The sequence below is a fragment of the Oryctolagus cuniculus genome, chromosome 7 (assembly GCF_051225735.1).
Source record: "Oryctolagus cuniculus isolate XC-2025 breed Fujian yellow rabbit chromosome 7, ASM5122573v1, whole genome shotgun sequence".
Classification (NCBI taxonomy): Eukaryota; Metazoa; Chordata; class Mammalia; order Lagomorpha; family Leporidae; genus Oryctolagus; species Oryctolagus cuniculus.
In genome coordinates, this window is record NC_142873.1 from 124,945,727 (window position 1) to 124,964,805 (window position 19,079).

The 19,079-nt window shown below is 48.7% G+C and overlaps 1 protein-coding gene across 2 annotated transcripts in view; it reads left to right on the forward strand.

The window, feature by feature from the left end:
- Positions 1–19,079, forward strand: part of LOC100353437 (AGBL carboxypeptidase 4) — a 1,500,799-nt gene that overhangs the window by 1,390,564 nt on the left and 91,156 nt on the right. For both annotated transcript variants that reach the window (XM_089300715.1, XM_089300716.1), the window contains exon 9: positions 1,249–1,360. In XM_089300715.1, coding sequence (XP_089156841.1) covers positions 1,249–1,360 — 112 coding nt within the window. The remainder of the gene's footprint in view (positions 1–1,248; positions 1,361–19,079) is intronic.

Consider the following 19,079-nt stretch of genomic DNA (forward strand, 5'->3'; position numbering starts at 1 on the left):
TTGGCTGAAAATCTGCAAACAGCAGAAATTTATTTTATAAGTAATGGATAGCCATTGGATGAATCATGATCATGAGTGGAAAATAGTGAGGCCTGTGGGATGCATCCTGGAGACAAGAGGGGAATGGATTGGAGAGAAGGGGAGTGGTGATTTGAATTTTGAGTAAGCACAGTTCTTCTGAAAGTTATACCTCAACCCGGGCTGGCCTGGGGAGGACCTGCAGTGTGTTAAGGTGCAGGGGATGGAGGCACTGGGACAGAGCCCTGGGGGAGATGTTGAGGGAGAGGAGAAGAATTGGATGCCATAATTACACTTGCCCTGGTGAAGTTAGCTCATGTGCCCAAGTATTTTAGAGAAGGTGGTCAGAGTGGGCATCAGGATGGTGATGTTTGGACAAAAATTTGAAATTAAGTGAGAGAATGAGTCACTCAGATTTCCAGGGGAAAAGGAGCCTAGGCACAGGGGAACAGTGCAAAGCTCCTGAGGCAGGAAGCGCCGAGTGTGTTGGAGAAACAGCAAGGAGACCAGCAGAAGCAGAGGGATAGTGGTAGGAGCTGAAGTTGGAGAGTTAAGACAGCATATCGCATGGGAACATGCACCCTTCAGTAAGGACTTGCGTGTTTCTGCTGCGTGTGAAATGGAACAATGTAAGAGAGGAGGGTCATGCTCTAACTTATGTGTTAAGAGAATAACCCTGGCTGTTGTAAGGAAGATGGGGAGATGTATGGTGCCATGGGAGGAGGTGGAGATGGAAACACGAAGACCAGGCAAGCGATCAGACTGTACTCTGCACCTTAGGCCAATCTCAGGATGGTATCAATGGAAGTGATGCAAAGGTGTTGATACGTTTTCAAAGCCGATGTAATGAAGTAGCTACAGGTGTGAAACCAAGAGAAACAAGGGGGACTGCAGTGATTTTGGCCTGGTCACCTCTTTCCAGTGCACTGTGTAGAAGGCATGCCTGTATTCATGGGTCATCTGGAGTGGCAGTGCTCCGCAGAAATACCCATATTTTTTAACCTCTCTATGGCTCAGTGTCTTTCATAACAAGGGAATTATAATGGTCATAGAGCTTATAGGGTTAGCACTGAATAAATTAATACATGCAAAGTACTTGGAACTATGTCTGGAAAACAGTAAATGCTATATACATGACATACTTGCATATCCTGTTCCTAACTGTATTTCAGCAAATGAGAAACTGAGCTTTTCATGTCTATACTGGCTCTTATTTTGGATCCTATCTAGATGCTCTCTTATGGGGTTTGACCTGAATCGGCACTGGCTGGATCCCTCTCCATGGGCCCACCCAACCCTGCATGGGGTGAAGCAGCTCATTGTCCAGATGTACAACGACCCAGTGAGTAACTGAATGCCCCCAGCGGCTGCTGGTCTTATAGCCTGGTCTGGGAAAGGAAAGTATTTTGTTGGGAAGTCCCTTAGGATGAAAATAAGGAATACAAGCTCCAAACCAGGGGAGGGGTGGGTCTGCTCTTTGCTGAACTTGATAGACCCAAGTACCTTCTCCCTGACCCCTCACAAATCCTGGGTTCCATTGTGGAGATTTTGTGGGATGAAGGAAATATACTGGTGCATACCTATATTTGTCAGAGCTCTTTGTTAACTTAAACTGGTATAAGCATATAGGGAATTTATCAGATAAATAGCACGAGTATGTTGTATAACTAAAAACTATGGACTGATCACCTCCATGTGCAGAGAACATAATGGCCAAGTGTCTCAGCTAGGAATTCTCATCACCACCATGACTTCTTCCCATTTTCTAGTTCTACTTCCAAAAGGACAGTGATTGGCCTAGGCTGGAGGATGTGTCCTCCTTTGGGCAAGTCAACCCTGGCCCAAGAGCTGACTTGCCTCGATGGGCCCTCATGGTTGGAGCTGGGAGAGGAGGTGGCACCTATTCCTGATAAGAGGGTCTACTATTCCAGATAAAAAGGAGCACTAGGCAGGCAGAACAGTGCGTGTCCATATCAAGTTCATTCAGAGGGAAGAAGTTTTTGTTTGTAAGAAATAGAAGGCAATGGGATTTCAAAACGTGGAGAAAGGGGGAAGACCATAATCATTCTATCTCTGAAGAGCTATGGGAGAGAAGGTAAGATAGATCTTTTCCAGGTATGCTATATAAGAAGAAGGGCCTATGGAGAAATAATACTTCTTAACCATTAGAGCTGCCTGAGCATGGAGTAGGTGTGTGAGCTAGGAGCTTTGCTTTACTGAAAGTGTTCACTTGAAGCTAAATGACAGTCTGTGAAAAATGGTGTATAGAGGAGACGCAATTGTTTGGAAGACATTCTAGAAATTACATCTGAGTCTCTTTCAACTTTGATCATTGATTTTTTATGATCTCTTGACTGCTATCAGTGACAGATGGTGGTTGTTAAGACAGCAAAGGTCCCAGAGTTGGGGGTACTTCACCAAGGTACCAATGTAAATCATTTTACTTACCCTGTTGAAGATGCCAGTATGATATCCTGAATTACAGAGCAACTGCTATATTGATCAGACAGAAATGTATGCTTGAAAAACAAATGTAATTATTAGCCAGCGCCGCGGCTCCATAGGCTAATCCTCCACTTAGCAGTGCCGGCACACCGGGTTCTAGTCCCCGTCGGGGAGCCGGATTCTGTCCCGGTTGCCCCTCTTCCAGGCCAGCTCTCTGCTGTGGCCAGGGAGTGCAGTGGAGGATGGCCCAAGTGCTTGGGCCCTGCACCCTATGGGAGACCAGGAGAAGCACCTGGCTCCTGCCTTCGGGTCAGCGCGGTGCGCTGGCCGCAGCGCGCCAGCCGCAGCGCGCCAGCCATGGCTGCCATTGGAGGGTGAACCAACGGCAAAAGGAAGACCTTTCTCTCTGTCTCTCTCTCTCACTATCCACTCTGCCTGTCAAAAAAAAATGTAATTATTACAGCAAGGATTACTGAAAAAGCAAATTCTTGGGTGCAGTGTGACTATCTTAGTGATGCAACTCAACAGTTACCTGAATCTTTCTGTGTGGATTTTGTCTTCCCACATCCTTTTGTAGCCCACTTTCTGTGTCACGGCTTGCACAGCAATTTCTTGACATATTTGCTGCCTTCTCCATCTCATCCTCTTTTGTCTACAAAAGAAGGTGTTGTACCAAGTCCCTTTATTACCCTAAACTCTCCACACCTTCCTGTTCAGTTTACTTTGTACAGAGACTCTGCTTCTGTTTTTCTTAGGGAGTATCCATTGTCTGCTGAAGGCAGACTCAAGGCCACTTGTTAACTTCAGATTTCCTGATAGAATGACCATTCCTTTTTTCTACTATCCCCCTCTCAAAGAGAACAGCCCCTACAGTTTTTTTTTTATCTAATTGGTAATAGATATTCAATGAATGTTTGAACTGAACTATATTGAACATGGCAAGTCCTATTATACAAAATGTAATCTGATTTATAGATACACAACAGTTATTTACAGAAAAGACTGTGAGGTATGTTAAAAGCAGATACAGACCAGAAGGAGTGACAGAATATAAGCCATTGAACCACTGAGCATGGTGGTGTTTTAGGTGAACCCCAAAAGAGAGAGTTAGGGGAATGGGAAGACAGAGGAGGGACCCAAGGAGAGGCTGTCAGGATTGTTGAAGAGGAATAGGCTCCAGCCAGCCATTGCCATCAGCAATTACAAATTATTGATTTGCTTACAAACAACTGGGCAGTCAATCACATTGCAAAATGCAGATTAGACAAGACTGGATTATGGAGGTATTAGGAAGTTATTGGTGCCAGGAGTAAATTGATCAACAGCTAGTTGTGTCTTAATAAGTACACCTTGGATGCTGAACCAGTTGTGTGAGCCATTTTCTTCCAGAAAGTTATTGCTTTATGCCTAAGGCAAGGAGGTCGGGCACTAGAATAGGAATCAAAATGACCTGGAGTAGGAATTCAGCTCCCTCTCTCCTTATGCAATCTTTTCCTTCTTTGCTTATTTACTTCCTTCTTTATTTGAAAGGTAGAATTACAGAGAGAGAGAGAGAGAGAGAGAGAGAGAGATCTTCCATTCATTGGTTTAGTCCCCAAATGGCCACAACAGCAGGCGCTGGGCCAAGCCAAAGCCAGGAGCCTGAAACTCCATCCAGGTTTCCCACGTGGGTGCAGGGACCCAAGCACTTGGGCCACCCTCTGCTGCTTTCCCGGGAACATTAGCAGGGAACTGAAAAGGAAGTGGAGCAACTGGGACTTGAATGGCTCATATGGGATGCAAGCATTGCAAGAAGTAGCTTAATCTGCTGCACCACAACACTGTCCCTCCCTAGGATTTTTTAATAGAGAACTATTCAGTACATTAACATTATCTATAGTCATCCTACTGTGCAATAGAACCTCAGAAGTTCTTAACTCCTATCCAGCTATTAACCAAGTTCCCATTAATCAAACTTTCCCCACCTCTCCCAACTCACTTCCATCCCAGCCTCTAGTAACCATTATTATATTTTAATTTCTAAGAGATCACCTATTTTTTAGACACCACATATGAGTGAAGTCATATGATGTTTGTCTGATTTGAATTCACCTAATGACCTCGAGCTCCATACATGTTGTTGCAAATGACAAGATTTCATCCTTTTCGTGGTTGAGTAAATTCCATTGTGTGTATATACCACATTTTCTTTATCCATTCATCAATATATGGACACTACTGCCATTGCAGCACTAGATAGCATGCTAAGTCATGGTTAGCTTTGGTCCACCATTGTTTTGTTTTGTTTTGTTTTAACTAATTCAGTCTTAAAATACCCCCTAATCTCAAATTTGCCCCAAAGCTGCAGCTTATGTATTATTCAGAATGGACAAGGAAAGTGCCTAAAAAGGGATAATCTGTCCATACAAACCTCTTCCTATGCCTCTGGTAGGCTCAGATTCCCTATCCTGTGATCACAAAGGCCATGATGCTGGATCTCATCTGGAGCCCTCAGCTCACCACAATGAGTGCAACCTGTGGGTACGACCAAGGTTGACCCTGATGTGGTCCATCTGCAGCTGAGGTGGGCCCAAAACCTGACGCTGCCCCTGTCAGCCAAGCTGGTATTGGCTAGGGCATACGAGTGCTCAATCAGAACCACAGAATTCTGTTGGGCACTGAAGCAGGTCCAGAGACTCTTTCTGCAGGCTGGATTTTATCAGCCTGGCCCTGAGTCCCAGAGCAGTCCTATGAGTCCTGTTGTCTGCTGAGATTGTAGGGGGGTTGCTAGAGGCAGCTCCTCAGCCACTTAGGCAGGCCCTAAGAGAGTGACACCTGGCTCTCACAGTCGCCAGGCCCTGTGCCATCTTGGGAGTGCACAGAAGGCCTGCAAAAAGATGGTGGTGCTACACACCAGAGCAAGTCTGTCTCACCAGGGTGCAGGCCCCAGCCTGGCCCTGAAGCACATATTGAGACCGCCTACAAACACTGGCCTCAGACTGGAAACATTAGGATCTGCCCAGGGTTGGGCTTTACTGGCCCAGCACTGAGCTTCAAGACAGTCCTGTGTCCCCTTGCTGTTTGCCCCAGGTTTGAGGAGAGTGGTAATGGAGCCCCTAGGCTGGTCATACCCGGTTATCACGGTCACAAGTCTCTGCAATGTCCTGGGGGTGTCCACAAAGCTCAGCAAAGGCGGGCAGTGAGGAATACCAGAGTGAGCCTGACCCCCAGAGCTCAGTCTCTGCCTGATGCCAGGAAGGCCTGGAGACTCTGTGAGCACTGGATGGGGGCTAGACGCCTTTGAGCTGTCTCAGGGGCTGGGGCTCAGCATGGCAGACCCAAATGTGAGCTCCAAGACGCGGTCCTGAGCTCCCTCTCCTGGTGGTTGGGGTTTTGCTTTCTGCGGGTGTTTGTGGGAGAGGTGGCAGAGACGCCTGGCTGTAGAAGCTCCAGATATCCACTCTGCAGCTGTGGGCCTGGGAGCAGGGGCAGAGTGCTCAGTTCTGAGCTTTTCTGCAGCAGACCTGACTCTAGGATTCAGTTTCTGCTCCCCGTCCCCAGTAGGGGACGTCTCTCCTCGCCTTGCTCCTAGTCCTTGGGGGAAGGCTGCTGCAAGCAACACTTTCTCTTTTGCTTTCTTCAATTTGACTTTTTTTTATGATTATAATAAAACAAGGTACTGTGGTCTCTGACTTGTTTCTGTCGTTCTTATAAAGGTGACTTGGTGTGTGTTTAGCTGTTCTCAGTGATGTCTCCATGGGGAGGTGGAGCCTCCTACGCACTCACCATCTTGGTGCCCTTCTCCTTCCTCTCTGTCTTTCTTCTCTCTCTTCCTCTCCCACAAATATTTATCCACCAGGTTTCCATGTACAAGGCACTGCAGTTATAGTGAGCAACTCACTCCCCTTGTAATACTGTGGGTAAGTAGACATTAAACAAGCATAGATTTATAAAATGTGCTGGGGCTTTAAAAAACAAGCCACTACCAAGTGCTTTCTACTAATAGATAGAATGTTCATATGTCTCTGCTTTCCTGGGAAAATTCTGGCTTTTATCTATTGTCCTGTGGTACTTTCTAAATTGTGTCCTCTTTCACTCTTTAAAGTGTCCTGATTCGGATGATAAATTATGCATTTTCTCCTGTTCAATGTGATGTGAAAGCACCAGGCACAGTACTGGCGTGTAGCACATGCTCAACCAATGATTTGGGTCTGATTCAAATTCACAGTTGACTTCAGGCATCCTTGTACTCAGTGGCAAACACTGAGGAGGCTCCTGCCCTAATAGCTTTAAATCTGTTTCCACTCCTGACCTTCAGTGTGTAATATATAGCCATAATCACTCAAGCCTGGCTAGCTGAACTGCCAGAGCAGTCTCTGGACTTGTTTCTATGTGCTCCCAGCCTCACCCCTTCTGGACTGGTTGCCTTCTGCCCCCAGACTCAGCAAGCAGAGAATCAGGAAGACCCTCCAAGATCCGAGTGTCTTTCCTCACTGACTGTCTTTCCTCCTTCTGTCCCTGTGTTGGGTGCTGGTGCCCACCCCCCAGAGGCTCACAGCCCGATGGAGACAGGTATTTACAGACAGCTGTTCTAGGTGCATTGATAGAGGGACATACAAGGATTGTGCAGTCCATACCCTGTCAACACCTGAGCAGATGCAGGAAGCATGCACAGGTCAGGGAGAACTTTCCGAGAGAGGAAGCAGGTGTGCCTCTGCCTGGAGAGGAAGGCATCCTCAGGAGACTGGAAGTCGTTCCGTGGCTCCTACTGGGGGCAGACAGAGGCACAGGAGGAGCCATGGGCCCTGCAGCAGTTTGGACTTTACCTCCATAGACATGTGGGGCTGCTGAAGGATTCTCAACAGAAGTGACAGCCTCAGCGTTGCCGTTCAGAAAGAGCCCTCTGGTGCCTGTGGGTGGGGGTGGGTTTGGAGGGTGCCAGGCTAGAAGCTGCTGTGGGTTTGAAGGAGGGGAGGAGGAATCCAGATGTGTTAAGGAGAGGGAAGGACTTGGTGACTGTGGCTGATGGGAGAGGGATATGTGCTCGATGCCCATGATTTTGGCCTGGAGAGCAGCAGAGCGGACGGGGCCCCTTCCTGAGATGGGAACCCAGGAGGAGGAGTAAGGGTGAGGACAAGGTGGCACAGGCATCTTTAGATGTGTTGAGCAGGAGTGATCCGTCCCACTGTGCTGTAAGTCTCCTAGAAGGAGTGCCCTGTGTCCTCATCTGGCAACAAGAGCTACTGGCCTTGTCTCATCGGTAGAGCTGACTTCAAGTCCACTCTCCTAGCCCAGTGCTCACTAAAGCTCCAGCCCTTCTTGAGCAGTGGGATGTTACATGAAGATCTTTAACACAATAAAAAAAGGCTTTCACTGAGACAGGGGTTTCCTGTTCCCCTCCTATGGCAGCTCCCCTTGTGTGAGAGGTAGTTCCCCGGGGGCAGGATCTGGAGATTAATCTCAGAGCCGTGGCTCCCAACAGGGTCTGACCCAAGCAGGTGCTCAACATAAATGTTGTGCAAATGATGAAGCAAGCCAGAGCCTGTGTAATGAGGGTTTAGCAGACTTTCCTGGTGGAAAGGAGCAACCGAACCAGCACTCTTCCCCAGTCTCACCTGCTCGGGGAGCCCTCCGACTCCACTGCCACCATCGCTGTCCCCTCCTTTAATTCTGGCTCTTGCCTGGTGACAGATTTTCCAGGGTTCCCCTGCAACCTGCTGAATCTGTTCAGTGCTCCCAGGGCCAGAGGCTGAGATGGCCCTTCCCACGCTCTCGTCATGGTGATCTCCATGCACTGGCTCCATCCCTGGACTCTGCTCGCCCCACAATACTCACCCTGGAAATCAGCATTCTGCCTCCAGGTCCCAGTCTGCGTATCTTCCCGGTCCCTAACCTCTCCTCATCTGGTCCTAACCATCTCCTTATCTTGCTCAGGAGCTGCACTTAGAAATGTCAATGTCTTCAGCGGTGTGAAGGCCAGGGCAGCCAGTTCCAACTTTGCCCTGTGTCCAGTTTTCTCTTTCCTTTTCCGACTTTAGATCTGAGAGCTCCACTTCTTCTCCAGGTAGTGAGTACCAGAAACGATGTCACCTTTCAGAGTGAGTGCTCACTCCCTTCCCCCAGGAGTTTGGCTTCCTTCTAGTACATACACTGTGGAATATAACAGTGACTTCACATCACACAACCGGACACACACGCAGTCATTCTCACACCTTCATCCAGTTACAATCTTAAAAGCCTAGTCTTTTTGTGGCTGGGTTGCCTAGATCTTCTATCTGCAACTCTACCGGCATCTGTGTATTTGTGAAACACACCAGAGAAGTATTTTGTGAAGCTAAATGAAGAAGCAGCATTTGCTTTAAAATGCTCAGCTAACCGAATGCAATACACATTTCTCAGTGTCACCATATACAAGACCTTATGGTTATAGAGATCAGTGGGGCAAGGTCCCAGGCCAGGAGGAGCTTCCCATACGACCGGAAAACCAGACTCAGGAAATCTTGGTACAAGGCAGGCAGGAAGGTGTGCTACAATAATGCAAATACAGTGCTTTGGAAATGTGGGGCTGGGGATGAATGCGAGTGAGGGAGGGAATCCAAGGAAGCTGTTTAGAGGAATTTGCACTTGGACTGAGCCTTAAGGAATAAGTGATACTTCATCAGGTGGCTATTGCTTGGAGAGGAGGAACGTCACAGGGAAACAGAAGAGGGCATTCCAGGAAAAGCTAAACAATGGGTTGAGGTTGGAGACCTCAGCTCTGGGGTGGGTGTGCAGAATTTATAGCAGGGAGTGGGAGAAGGCAGGTGAGCTGCAGGCTGGGTGTGTTCATGGATGGTTTGAATACTGGGCCAAGAATTTGGCTTTTTCCTACTACGCAGTATTCCCTTCTCATTTAAATCAGTCCCAGTCCCTCTTGTAAATGGACTGTAAAAAAAAAAATCAAGATAATGAGACAAAAATGCTCCTTATCAGGAATATTCCAGCCCATACCTTCTCTCCATCTTTAGAATCAGAGTGGTCAATCGAGCGCCCCCACAAACACTGGAGCAAGGGAGAGAGCGCGCGATGAATGGTGTTTCCATCCGTGCAGCTCCTCAGTCTGGAAACCCTGGGGTCATCTAAAATTCAGCTCCACTGGGTCTCTCTTGCCTGTTTTACAACCTCTCGGCAACTTCCCATCCTGAGAAGATACAGGCCAACCTTCCCCGCCACGCTGTTCCAGGCCATGCCCTGTGCGTTTCTGTGTCCCCAGGACCTAGCACAGAGCCTGGAACTGGTGAGATGGGGTTGGATGATGAATAAAGGAGGGGTGCTGCAGGAACCGGGAGGGCTGCTGTGGAGGGTGGGTCCCCAGAGGCAGGGCCAGGCAGGAAGAAGGGAGACCCACGGGCCCTGGCCATGGCCTAGGTGAGGGTCGGGAGTGGGAGGGCGTTGCTGGGAGAAGCCCCAGGATCCAGGAAGGAAATGAGTTTCCCCTAATGCTTCCCTTCACCCCAGGAGTCTCTCAGAACCCACTGGATGCTTTTCTCAGCCCCACCACCACCCCCCCTTTTTCCAAGAGGTTTCTTCACTCTGAGGTGGTTTGCTCCCTTTTCTTAGAGGAGAAAGGCCCTCCTCGGCTGGTGCCTGTGTTGCTATAACAACTTGGCTGCAGCTCTTTTAGACAGATCCGTTTCCTTAAATCATTTAAGGAAAATTAGCTGCCATAACAACACGGAGCAGCTTTTAAAATAGAGCAACACAGGGCAGGGGTTGTTTTGGTTTTCCTTTTTTTTTTTCTCTTTTTCCTTCTCTGCCTCCTGTAGGCCTTGAGATAAGCTGCTCTCTTTCTGTCAAATAAATAAATACATTATATTCCATTTAAGTGATAAACAGAGCAGTCAGTGACATGGTCAAATAACACACACAGAAGCAGCACTCATTCACAGCATACATGTGCACACACAGAGAGAGACACAACATAGAAGCTTGCAGAAAAATGCACACATTTACATGCACAAAACAGAAAATGCATACACATAAAAACATAAATATGGTGGACAGAAAACAGACACATAGACAAATGTGCAGTTATACAGAATCACACAAAGGCTATGCAATGCAAATATGAGGCTGGGCAGAGCTTCACTGTTCAATTAGAACGGAAGTACGAGTGGGCATTTGGCACTGCGGCACACACACAGCTCGGGACACCCGCATCTCATTTGGAGTGCCAGGGTTTGAGCCCCAGCTCCACTTCCAATTCCAGCTTCCCAGTAATGAGCACTCTGGGAGGCAGCAGGCGATGGGCAAGCGGTTGCACACCTACCACACATGTGGGAGACCCAGACTATGTTCCTCTGGCCCCTGGCTTCTACCTGGCCCAATCCTGGTCATTGTTTGCATTTGGGGAGTGAATCCATAGATGGAAGCTCGCTCTCTCTCTCTCTTTCTTTCTCTGTCCCTCTGACTTTAAAATACATAAATAAAAATTGTAAGTGGAAGGAAATGGTCCATGAGGTCTGCTCTTAGGGTGAGCAGGGGTTTCTCCAGATCACCAGGGAGAAGGCCGTGAGATGGCACTTCCTCCCTAGAAATCAAGGGTCACCTCCATGTTCGTACCTGGCAGGTGTTTCAGGGAATGGGCTGGAGGGAGGGCCTTGCTGTGGAAGGGTGAATCCACACTGGGAAGGGTGAGTGTCAGGAGGTTGGGGGAGCGCCTGTCCCCACCCCACGTCCACACTGGGCAGAGATAAGCCAGCAGAATGGGCGGGCACAGTCAAGGCACTCTATTCTTGCCCCCACAGTGGCATGCAGCATGACCCCAGTTGAAAGCACATCCCTGGGGCTTTGCAGACTGTATCGGGGCGGGCCTCGGGAATCCTGGAAACTGGACTTGGTGCCCCCAGACCTTTTCCTAGCCCCATGTGTCTGTGCGGCAGCGAGAAAGACCCCTGCCAGAGAAGCTGAACGGTTCCTTAGCTTGGGGTTCTGGGGGCCGGTCTCTTCCCCACTCTGGGTCTCTGACATGTTCCCTCTGTCTGTACACAGTAAGGGTCCTTTTAGTCTCCACCTGTCTGTGTGTCCTGGAGTTGTCTGTCAACGGGTGCGTACAATCCGGTGATGGACAGATTTCCACCAGTCAAAGACGTCCTGGCTGCTGCTGCTGGGGAAGGAGCCTGATGAGGGCTGGGAGGGTGCCCAGCCCAGGCAGGTCCTCCGCCTCACTGACCTGTCTGCTAAAAGCAGAGAATAACTGAGCTGCCTACATCGGCTGTGGAGCGAGGGCCCTGGAACGGGAATGTGCGACACTTTAGAGGGGTGGCAGAGGACGATTGCCCTGGGGCGGGCTGCAGAGGGAGGTCCTGTTAAAACATCCTGCCTGCAGCCAGAGAGGGGAGGTTTCCTGAGGCACGGGGTGGTGCACCCCAGGTCTGCTCTACACCATGCCACCTCCACCAGCAAGGCCCAGGAGGCCAGCAAACAGCCACCGGAGGGAAGGGGCCAGCATGGGCATAGACCTAAGGTCCAGGCAATATTACTCAGGGGGCTCTGAGAACATGTGCTTTGGCCTTGTGAAATTTTTACAGTTTTTCCTGCAACAGTTTGAGAGGATTTATGAAGCTTTAAGGAATTTTAGGAGAATTTAGGAGAAATCATTATTTTTCTAGAGGGCACCTTCTCCCACCTGTGATAAAAGCTGTGGTTTCTGTAATTCTCTGGATTGTAGCTTTGGCTCTCTAGCAGAAAGCAGGGTGGAGAGATGGATCTCTCACTTCAGAGGGGTATTCCTGGCAGGTGCATTGCCCTCTACAATTGCTCTAACATCTTTTCATCCTGAAAACCTCTGGCCATCTCTAACCACCTGACTAGATACACATTGTGTAAGATGCATTGGGGAATCAGCCAAGTTTCTAGAAGCTTCTCTCTGAATCAGTTCCATTAAATTCTCTTTGTCTCAGTCCCCCTATCTGTAAACTGGGAGTGGCAATGCTCCTGGGATTTCTGTCAAGACTGGACCCTATGAACATAAGTAACCTTTAATAGCAGGTGTGCCATAAATGGAGCTACTATGCTGCTCTCTCTGTAACTGGCTATTATAGTGCTTCCTTTGCTGTCCCTGCAACCCTGCCTCCATGCTACACCACAGGTTGGGATCCTGTAGAGGGCCAGGACTTCACTTTAGTCATTTTGATATACCCAGCATCCATCAGAGGGCCCAGGCACCCCAACGAATATGTGTTGGGAGACAGAAAAGGCAGGCAGGAAAGAAGAAATCCATTCATCCGAAGTTGGAATTAGCATCTGAACAGAATACTGAAAGACAAATAGGAACTGGCTGAGTGAAGAGGAGAAAAATTGTTCTAAGCCTTGAGATACCATCCGAAGCTCCCTCCTTCCCCTGAGCCCACCTCCAAGCCCACCTTCTCCGAGATTTCTCTGAAAGCTTTGTCCCACGCTGAGCTCCCATTTCTTTGTGCTTCTAGGACTATTAATAGACCTTGGTTCTGTTGTCTAGTGATTTATTTCTTCAACATTTATAGAATGCATTCGGTGGGCTTGATGCTGTGGTACCAGCTCCTCTGGGCCTGGGATCCGCTTCCTCATCCCAACCGCAAACCCCTCCAGTGGGAGGGTTCTGCCTGGCCTCCGTGCTGCCCTGCGCAGGGCTAGGTGCTCACGCGTGGCTGAGTAAGCAGCTCTTGAGCACTCGATTGACTAAACGGCAGTCTCTCAAGAAAGGCAGTTGTTTTTGGATTCCTACCGGGGTCCCCTAGCACTGGGTCCTCACCTTGGTTAAAGTGAACATCACGCTGTGTTCTAGCGATAGGTTTCCTAGCCGCGTCCTCTGGACTGTGAGCGTCTCAGAGTTAGAAGTTGTGCCTTTTTCATCTCGTTTATCTGACACCTAGCAGAACCCAGCACTTAGTAGGCACTTCCTCCTGTGAGCCATGATTTCCCAGCGAGACAGCGTGGAAACAGCCGGAGAATTTGCTGTACTCTGACTTCCTTCCTCCGCACGTCTCCCTCACTGTGCTCCATGGCCATGGACTCATCTTCTTGCCTTCATATTTCACCCCTGCTGATCCCCTGTCACTAAGGACTCCCACATAGGAGGTGTTTTCTCAAGCTCACAAATCTGGGCATTCTGGAGGATTGCCATGCCGATCTCCACAGATCCCAGAGTCCTGCCCTTCATAAACCACACGTTCTTTTTTTATTTTAAGATTTGTTTGAAAGTCAGAGTTACACAGAGAGAGAAGGAGAGGCAGACAAAGAGAGAGAGAGGTCTTCTATCCACTGATTCACTCCCCAGTTGGCCTCAACGGCCGCAACTGTGCTGATCCGAAGCCAGGAGCTAGGAGCTTCTCTCAGGTCTCCCAGGCGGGTGCAGGGGCCCAAAGACTTGAGCCATCTCCACTGCTTTCACAGGCCATAGCAGAGAGCTGGATCAGAACTAGAGCAGCAGGGACTCCAATCGGTGCCCATACGGGAGGCCGGCACTGCAGGTGGCGGCTTTACCTGCTATGCCACAGCGCCGGCCCCTAGCTCTTCTCTTCACTCCCTCTCTGCTACCGGTACCTACTCCATTTACGCTGCTTTCTGAGGTAGACTGAGCTTGCCTCCCCATCGCCCATGCCCTGGGTACCCAATTACCCAGACCACAAGCAGCCACCAGAGAGTCTCAGAGGGCAGCCTGATGCTACTGGGATGACCTCTTGTCAGTTTCCCAGGCTCTCCAGTTGACCTCCAGGCCAACGCTCCCCGGAATCTGTCCATTTCTCAACCCTGCAGCATTCTCTTTCTTTCCCACACCACTGGTCCAGGCAGGTTGGGACCTGCGTACAGCTGCTGCCTCATTCAGGATTCTGCTGAGCAGGTCCGTAACAGAGTATGGCTTATGTTGTAGGATGCTTTGTGTTCCACATGTGTGGGGATAACTTTTCTGAGAGTTATTTTCGGTTGTTGCTACTGGGAGGCTCTGGAGCCCAGGATGAATTCATGCTGGTACATCAAATAGCATATTGCATCTCAGAAATTGGCCTTAGCCATGGGAAATCAAGTAAGCCAGATGCCTAATTAGTCCATTATTTACCATGGTGGAGAGAGCTGAATTCTGATGAAAGGGACCAGACTAATCACTGCTTCCAGCAAGAACTGAACTGCTTAACCTTTTATCAGGAAATTACCCCTCTCCTCCCAAAGAGCTGAAGCCCACCTCCCGAGCCCAGTGCTTTTCCCAGGCGTCTGGCTGCGAGAAGGATCTCAGCCCGGGCACACCCTGACCTCCTGGCCGCTGGACCCTGATGCTCTCCCACTCAGCAAATCACCCCAGACTTCTGCTGCTTCACAGTCGCTCCGAGGCTGGGGAAGGTGCATAGGTAGAAAGATAGCTTCCTGTGACCTTCCAAAGAAGAAGCCGTTCACTCACCCAGTCAACAAACGTTTCCTGAGCCTGACTGCTACACACTGGAGCACAAAGGCAAATAAGAGATAGTCCTGCTGCCCAGGGCCTGGTGATCTAGACCACACCGGTGGCTCCCAGACTGCTCTGAGGAACCCGTTCAAGTGGGCTCCTCTCCATGTCCACAGAGCAGTGTGACTTTATAGTTAAGATCACAGACTCAAGCCTGGGTTTAAAATCTCAGTAGAGCACTCAATATCTGCTACCTTGGGCAAAACTCTTAACATTTTTAAAGGTTTATTTATTATTTGAAAGGCAGTTAGAGAGAGAGAGAGATTGATCTTCCATCTGTTGGGTTACTCTCCAAATGGTCACAATGGCCAGAGCTGGACCATGCCAAAACCAGGATCATGGAACTTCATTTGGGTCTCTCATGTGGGTGGCAGGGGCCCATATACACATTAGCAGGGAGCCAGATCGGAAGAAGAGCACCCTGGACTTGAACTGGTGCCCATGTAGGTTGCCAGCATCACAGGTGGTGGTTTAACCTGCTGTGCCATGGTCCTGGCCCTATCCCTTCACATTTCTAAGCTTCCATTTCCTCATATATAAGAAGTTAAGGTCCTGTGCCAGGTACATATACTCTCAAAAAATTCAATCTACAATTGAGTGAGAAATGTATTTGAATAAAGCCTCTCTGGGTATAGAAGTTTGCAAACCCCTTATATGGAGTTGTAAACCAAGTAAATTCAGTTACCAACACCGTGGCAAATGCACGCCAGACAAGGATTCTCCAGTCACATGGGAGAAGCAGGTTTGTCTGAACTGGACTTGGGGCCAGGAAGGAATCCCAGAGATGAATTTTGAAGGAAGAGTCAGTTGTTTAGACAAAGACTGGGGCAAGTATTATTGGCACAGGGGACTGCATGTCCAAGGGCACCCAAGTATTAGGCAGGGGAATATACTCAGGAATTGCAAGATCCAGAGAAGAGGCAGGAGGCAAGGCTAGTTGGCCAACACTGCCCAGATATAGAGGACCCCATGGGCTACTCCAGGAAGCATCAACTGAGCCTGAAATCCATGGAGAAATATCCTTCTGGGAGCAGACAGAAGTCAAGAGTAAAAAATAAATATTACTGTGAATTTTCTGGGATTTAAAATATATTGTTTTGTTTGTAGCTTTGAGCCAGAAATTGGAGTACTGGAAACCTAGACTAAAGAAATAATCTGAATTGTGAATAAGGATTTATGCAAAGAAAGTCCACAAAGTCATTATTTATAAATAGTGAAAACCGAGAAAAATCTAAATGCCTAACAGTGGGAAACTGATTAAGTGAATCATGATGCATTCATATAATAGATGTTTATGAGGAGTTTATAACAATTTGGAAATGCTTATGCTATAATTTTAAGTGAAAAAAGCGGAAGACAAAGTTGCATATGTATTATATGTTAACACATACATAACAACTAGGTTTAAAACACACACACACACACACACACACACACAAGTGGCTGTAGTAACTAAATGTTAGCAGTGGTATTTCTGGGTACTAGTGTGTTTTTTTCTCTCTCTCTTTGGTCTTTTATGTTTCCCAACAATTTCCTAAAAATGTATATTAACTTTATAACTATAAAAAAATATTGAATAAAGAGGGGACTTGGCCACCCAGACATGAGGAGAGGCCTTATTTTCCAAAACAGAACCAAACTCATCAAAGTCAATTATTTGGTTCTAGGTTATTCCCTAATACAAGAGCCTCATGAAGCCAGTTCAACCCACTTGACAGAACAACAGTGGGACTATACCCATCACTCCAGGTAGCCACCCTTCTGCCTGTCTTTCCATGCATCCACCATCCATCCACCCACCCATGTTTTCCATACCACTCTCAAGCTCCTACCCCAGGGAGCATCCCACGTCCAGGATCCTGTCGTTCCACAAAGTGTTCTAACTCAACCCTCTTTGTAAGCACAACAGGGCACATCCCCATCCCTCTCCTAAACACACCTCGATTTTTGCCCTTTCTTTCTCCTTGGGTCCCGTCTCAGTCTTCTAGTCTTTGACCTTGGAACACTGCCCCGTCAGCCATGAAGACTGCAGGCAGACCCTGAAATGTCCTAGGGAGTGAGAACAAGGACTCTGGAGCCTCCAGTTCTGGCTTTACCTGTGCTGCCTGGGCACTCTGTGACCTGAGCTGAGAAATGGGGTCAACCGTCTTCTCAGAGAGGTGTTCTGAGGAGTTAAAAAGACATCACATACAAAAGGACTTAGCATTTATACTGTGCAGTGTCATGTCTTATAAGGCTTGTTAATTGTAAGCACTCAAAAACCACGGCATGTATTCTTATTATAAGCTCAAATAACATTCATACAATAGCTCACATTTCAATGTTAATTTCACAAGAGCCTTCAGAACAATATTACATTATCCCCATCTTTAAACTGCAGCATTTTAAAATAAGCAGCCCCAGTTTAAAGGACTGAAATAGCAGCTTAGGCAGGTCCTCAAAGATTGACTGGGGGCTGTTCCCAGCCTTTAGCTCAGCTTCTCCCAACCCCAATCTTTGGCACAGTCTCTTTGGCTGTGCAAATACCTTTAATTGGGTTACAGACAGCTTAGTTCCAGGAGCCCTTCTCTCTTAGGTTAGGGTTTCCTGAATTTGTCTGTTCCGGTGCGTTCTGGGTAGATTTCACAGTTTAACCTTCAAAGGGCGAGCAGATTTCCCGCATTGCTGGTGTTTAGGTATGTGTGCTCACAGTGTGTGTTGGGGCAACGTCCTAAGGCCTGAGGACAGCCAAGGTGAGCACTGGAGAATGGGACGCTCCGGAGCCCCTGGAGTGATGCCAGGCACCGGGTGTGGCTTGGGTCAGGGTCTTGCTCACAGAAGCTCTGGAACACTCAGGCTGGGTGACTGAGTAAAGACCAGGGAGGCGGAGTTTGTATACAGATAGACAATTCAGGAAGGACACCCTACAGAAATAGCTTAGCCTAGAGGGCACAATGATGGCCACAGCTTTTCTCTGCACTCCCAGCACAGCCCGTGTGGACTCAGCAGTTAGGAGAGTTGCCTTACACCAACTCCCAGAAGACCATTTCAGCCACATTACACTTTCAGCTCCAGCCTATGACCTTGAAAAGTCCTACAGCTACTAAAGCATGTGCGTCAATAGATGCCTTGCTGGATACTAGACTTCCCGGCATGGATGGGGCAGAGCAGCTGTTCAGAACCCTGCAAGGGAAAGGGACAAAGGCACTCTCAGTTATGAAGTATTTATTAAGTAGCAGGCCTCGTCACATCGGTCTGTCGCAGAGCAGCCTTATGAAATGGGCGTTATTATCCCCGTTTCTCAGGGGAGGAAACCAAGGCTCAAGGTGAATGCCTCTCCCCAGCTGTCATCTCCCCGGGCGCACACATGTATCATTCCACATCACGCTGCTCTCCGTTCATGTGCTTGTTTTCTCAGCTCCACTGTGAGCTCCGTTGGGGATAAAACTGTCACCTCCGCGTTCTCTTGCACAGAGCACAGTGCTTAATACGTCAGTAAGATGCCAGGTGGAGGAAGGAACAGCTGCAAAGTACTGGGAACCTTCAAGGTCATGCAGCTGGTGGTAGTTGAACTTGGAGTGGAAGCCAGATCTCTCACACGCCAGGGCCCATTCCCTCAGTGCTGTGGGGGTGAGCCTACTGCCCAGGGAAGGGTGACCAACCAGGTGTCTCAGGAGTCTCCTGCCAACCTGGATGGGGGAATCCTATTTGTTTAGCCTTTTCTTAAGTATGATGACATCTTTTAACAGCAAAAATTCAGAATTGTTAGGTTGAATCGACAACTCAAACTCCCCCACCCACCCCCCCGCCGCCCCCACCATGTAAAGAACACTTTGGTTTGAAAATTGCAGAATGGGGCCGGCACCACGGCTCAATAGGCTAATCTTCCGCCTGTGGTGCCGGCACACGAGGTTCTAGTCCCGGTCGGGGCGCCAGGTTCTGTCCCATGTTGCCCCTCTTCCAGGCCAGCTCTCTGCTATGGCCTGGGAGTGCAGTGGAGGATGGCCCAAGTGCTTGGGCCCTGCACCCCATGGGAGACCAGGAGAAGCACCTGGCTCCTGCCTTTGGATCAGCGCGGTGTGTCGGCTGCAGCGCGCTGGCCATGGCGGCCATTGGAGGGTGAACCAACGGCAAAAAGGAAGACCTTTCTCTCTGTCTCTCTCTCACTGTCCACTCTGCCTGTCAAAAAAAAAAAAAAGAA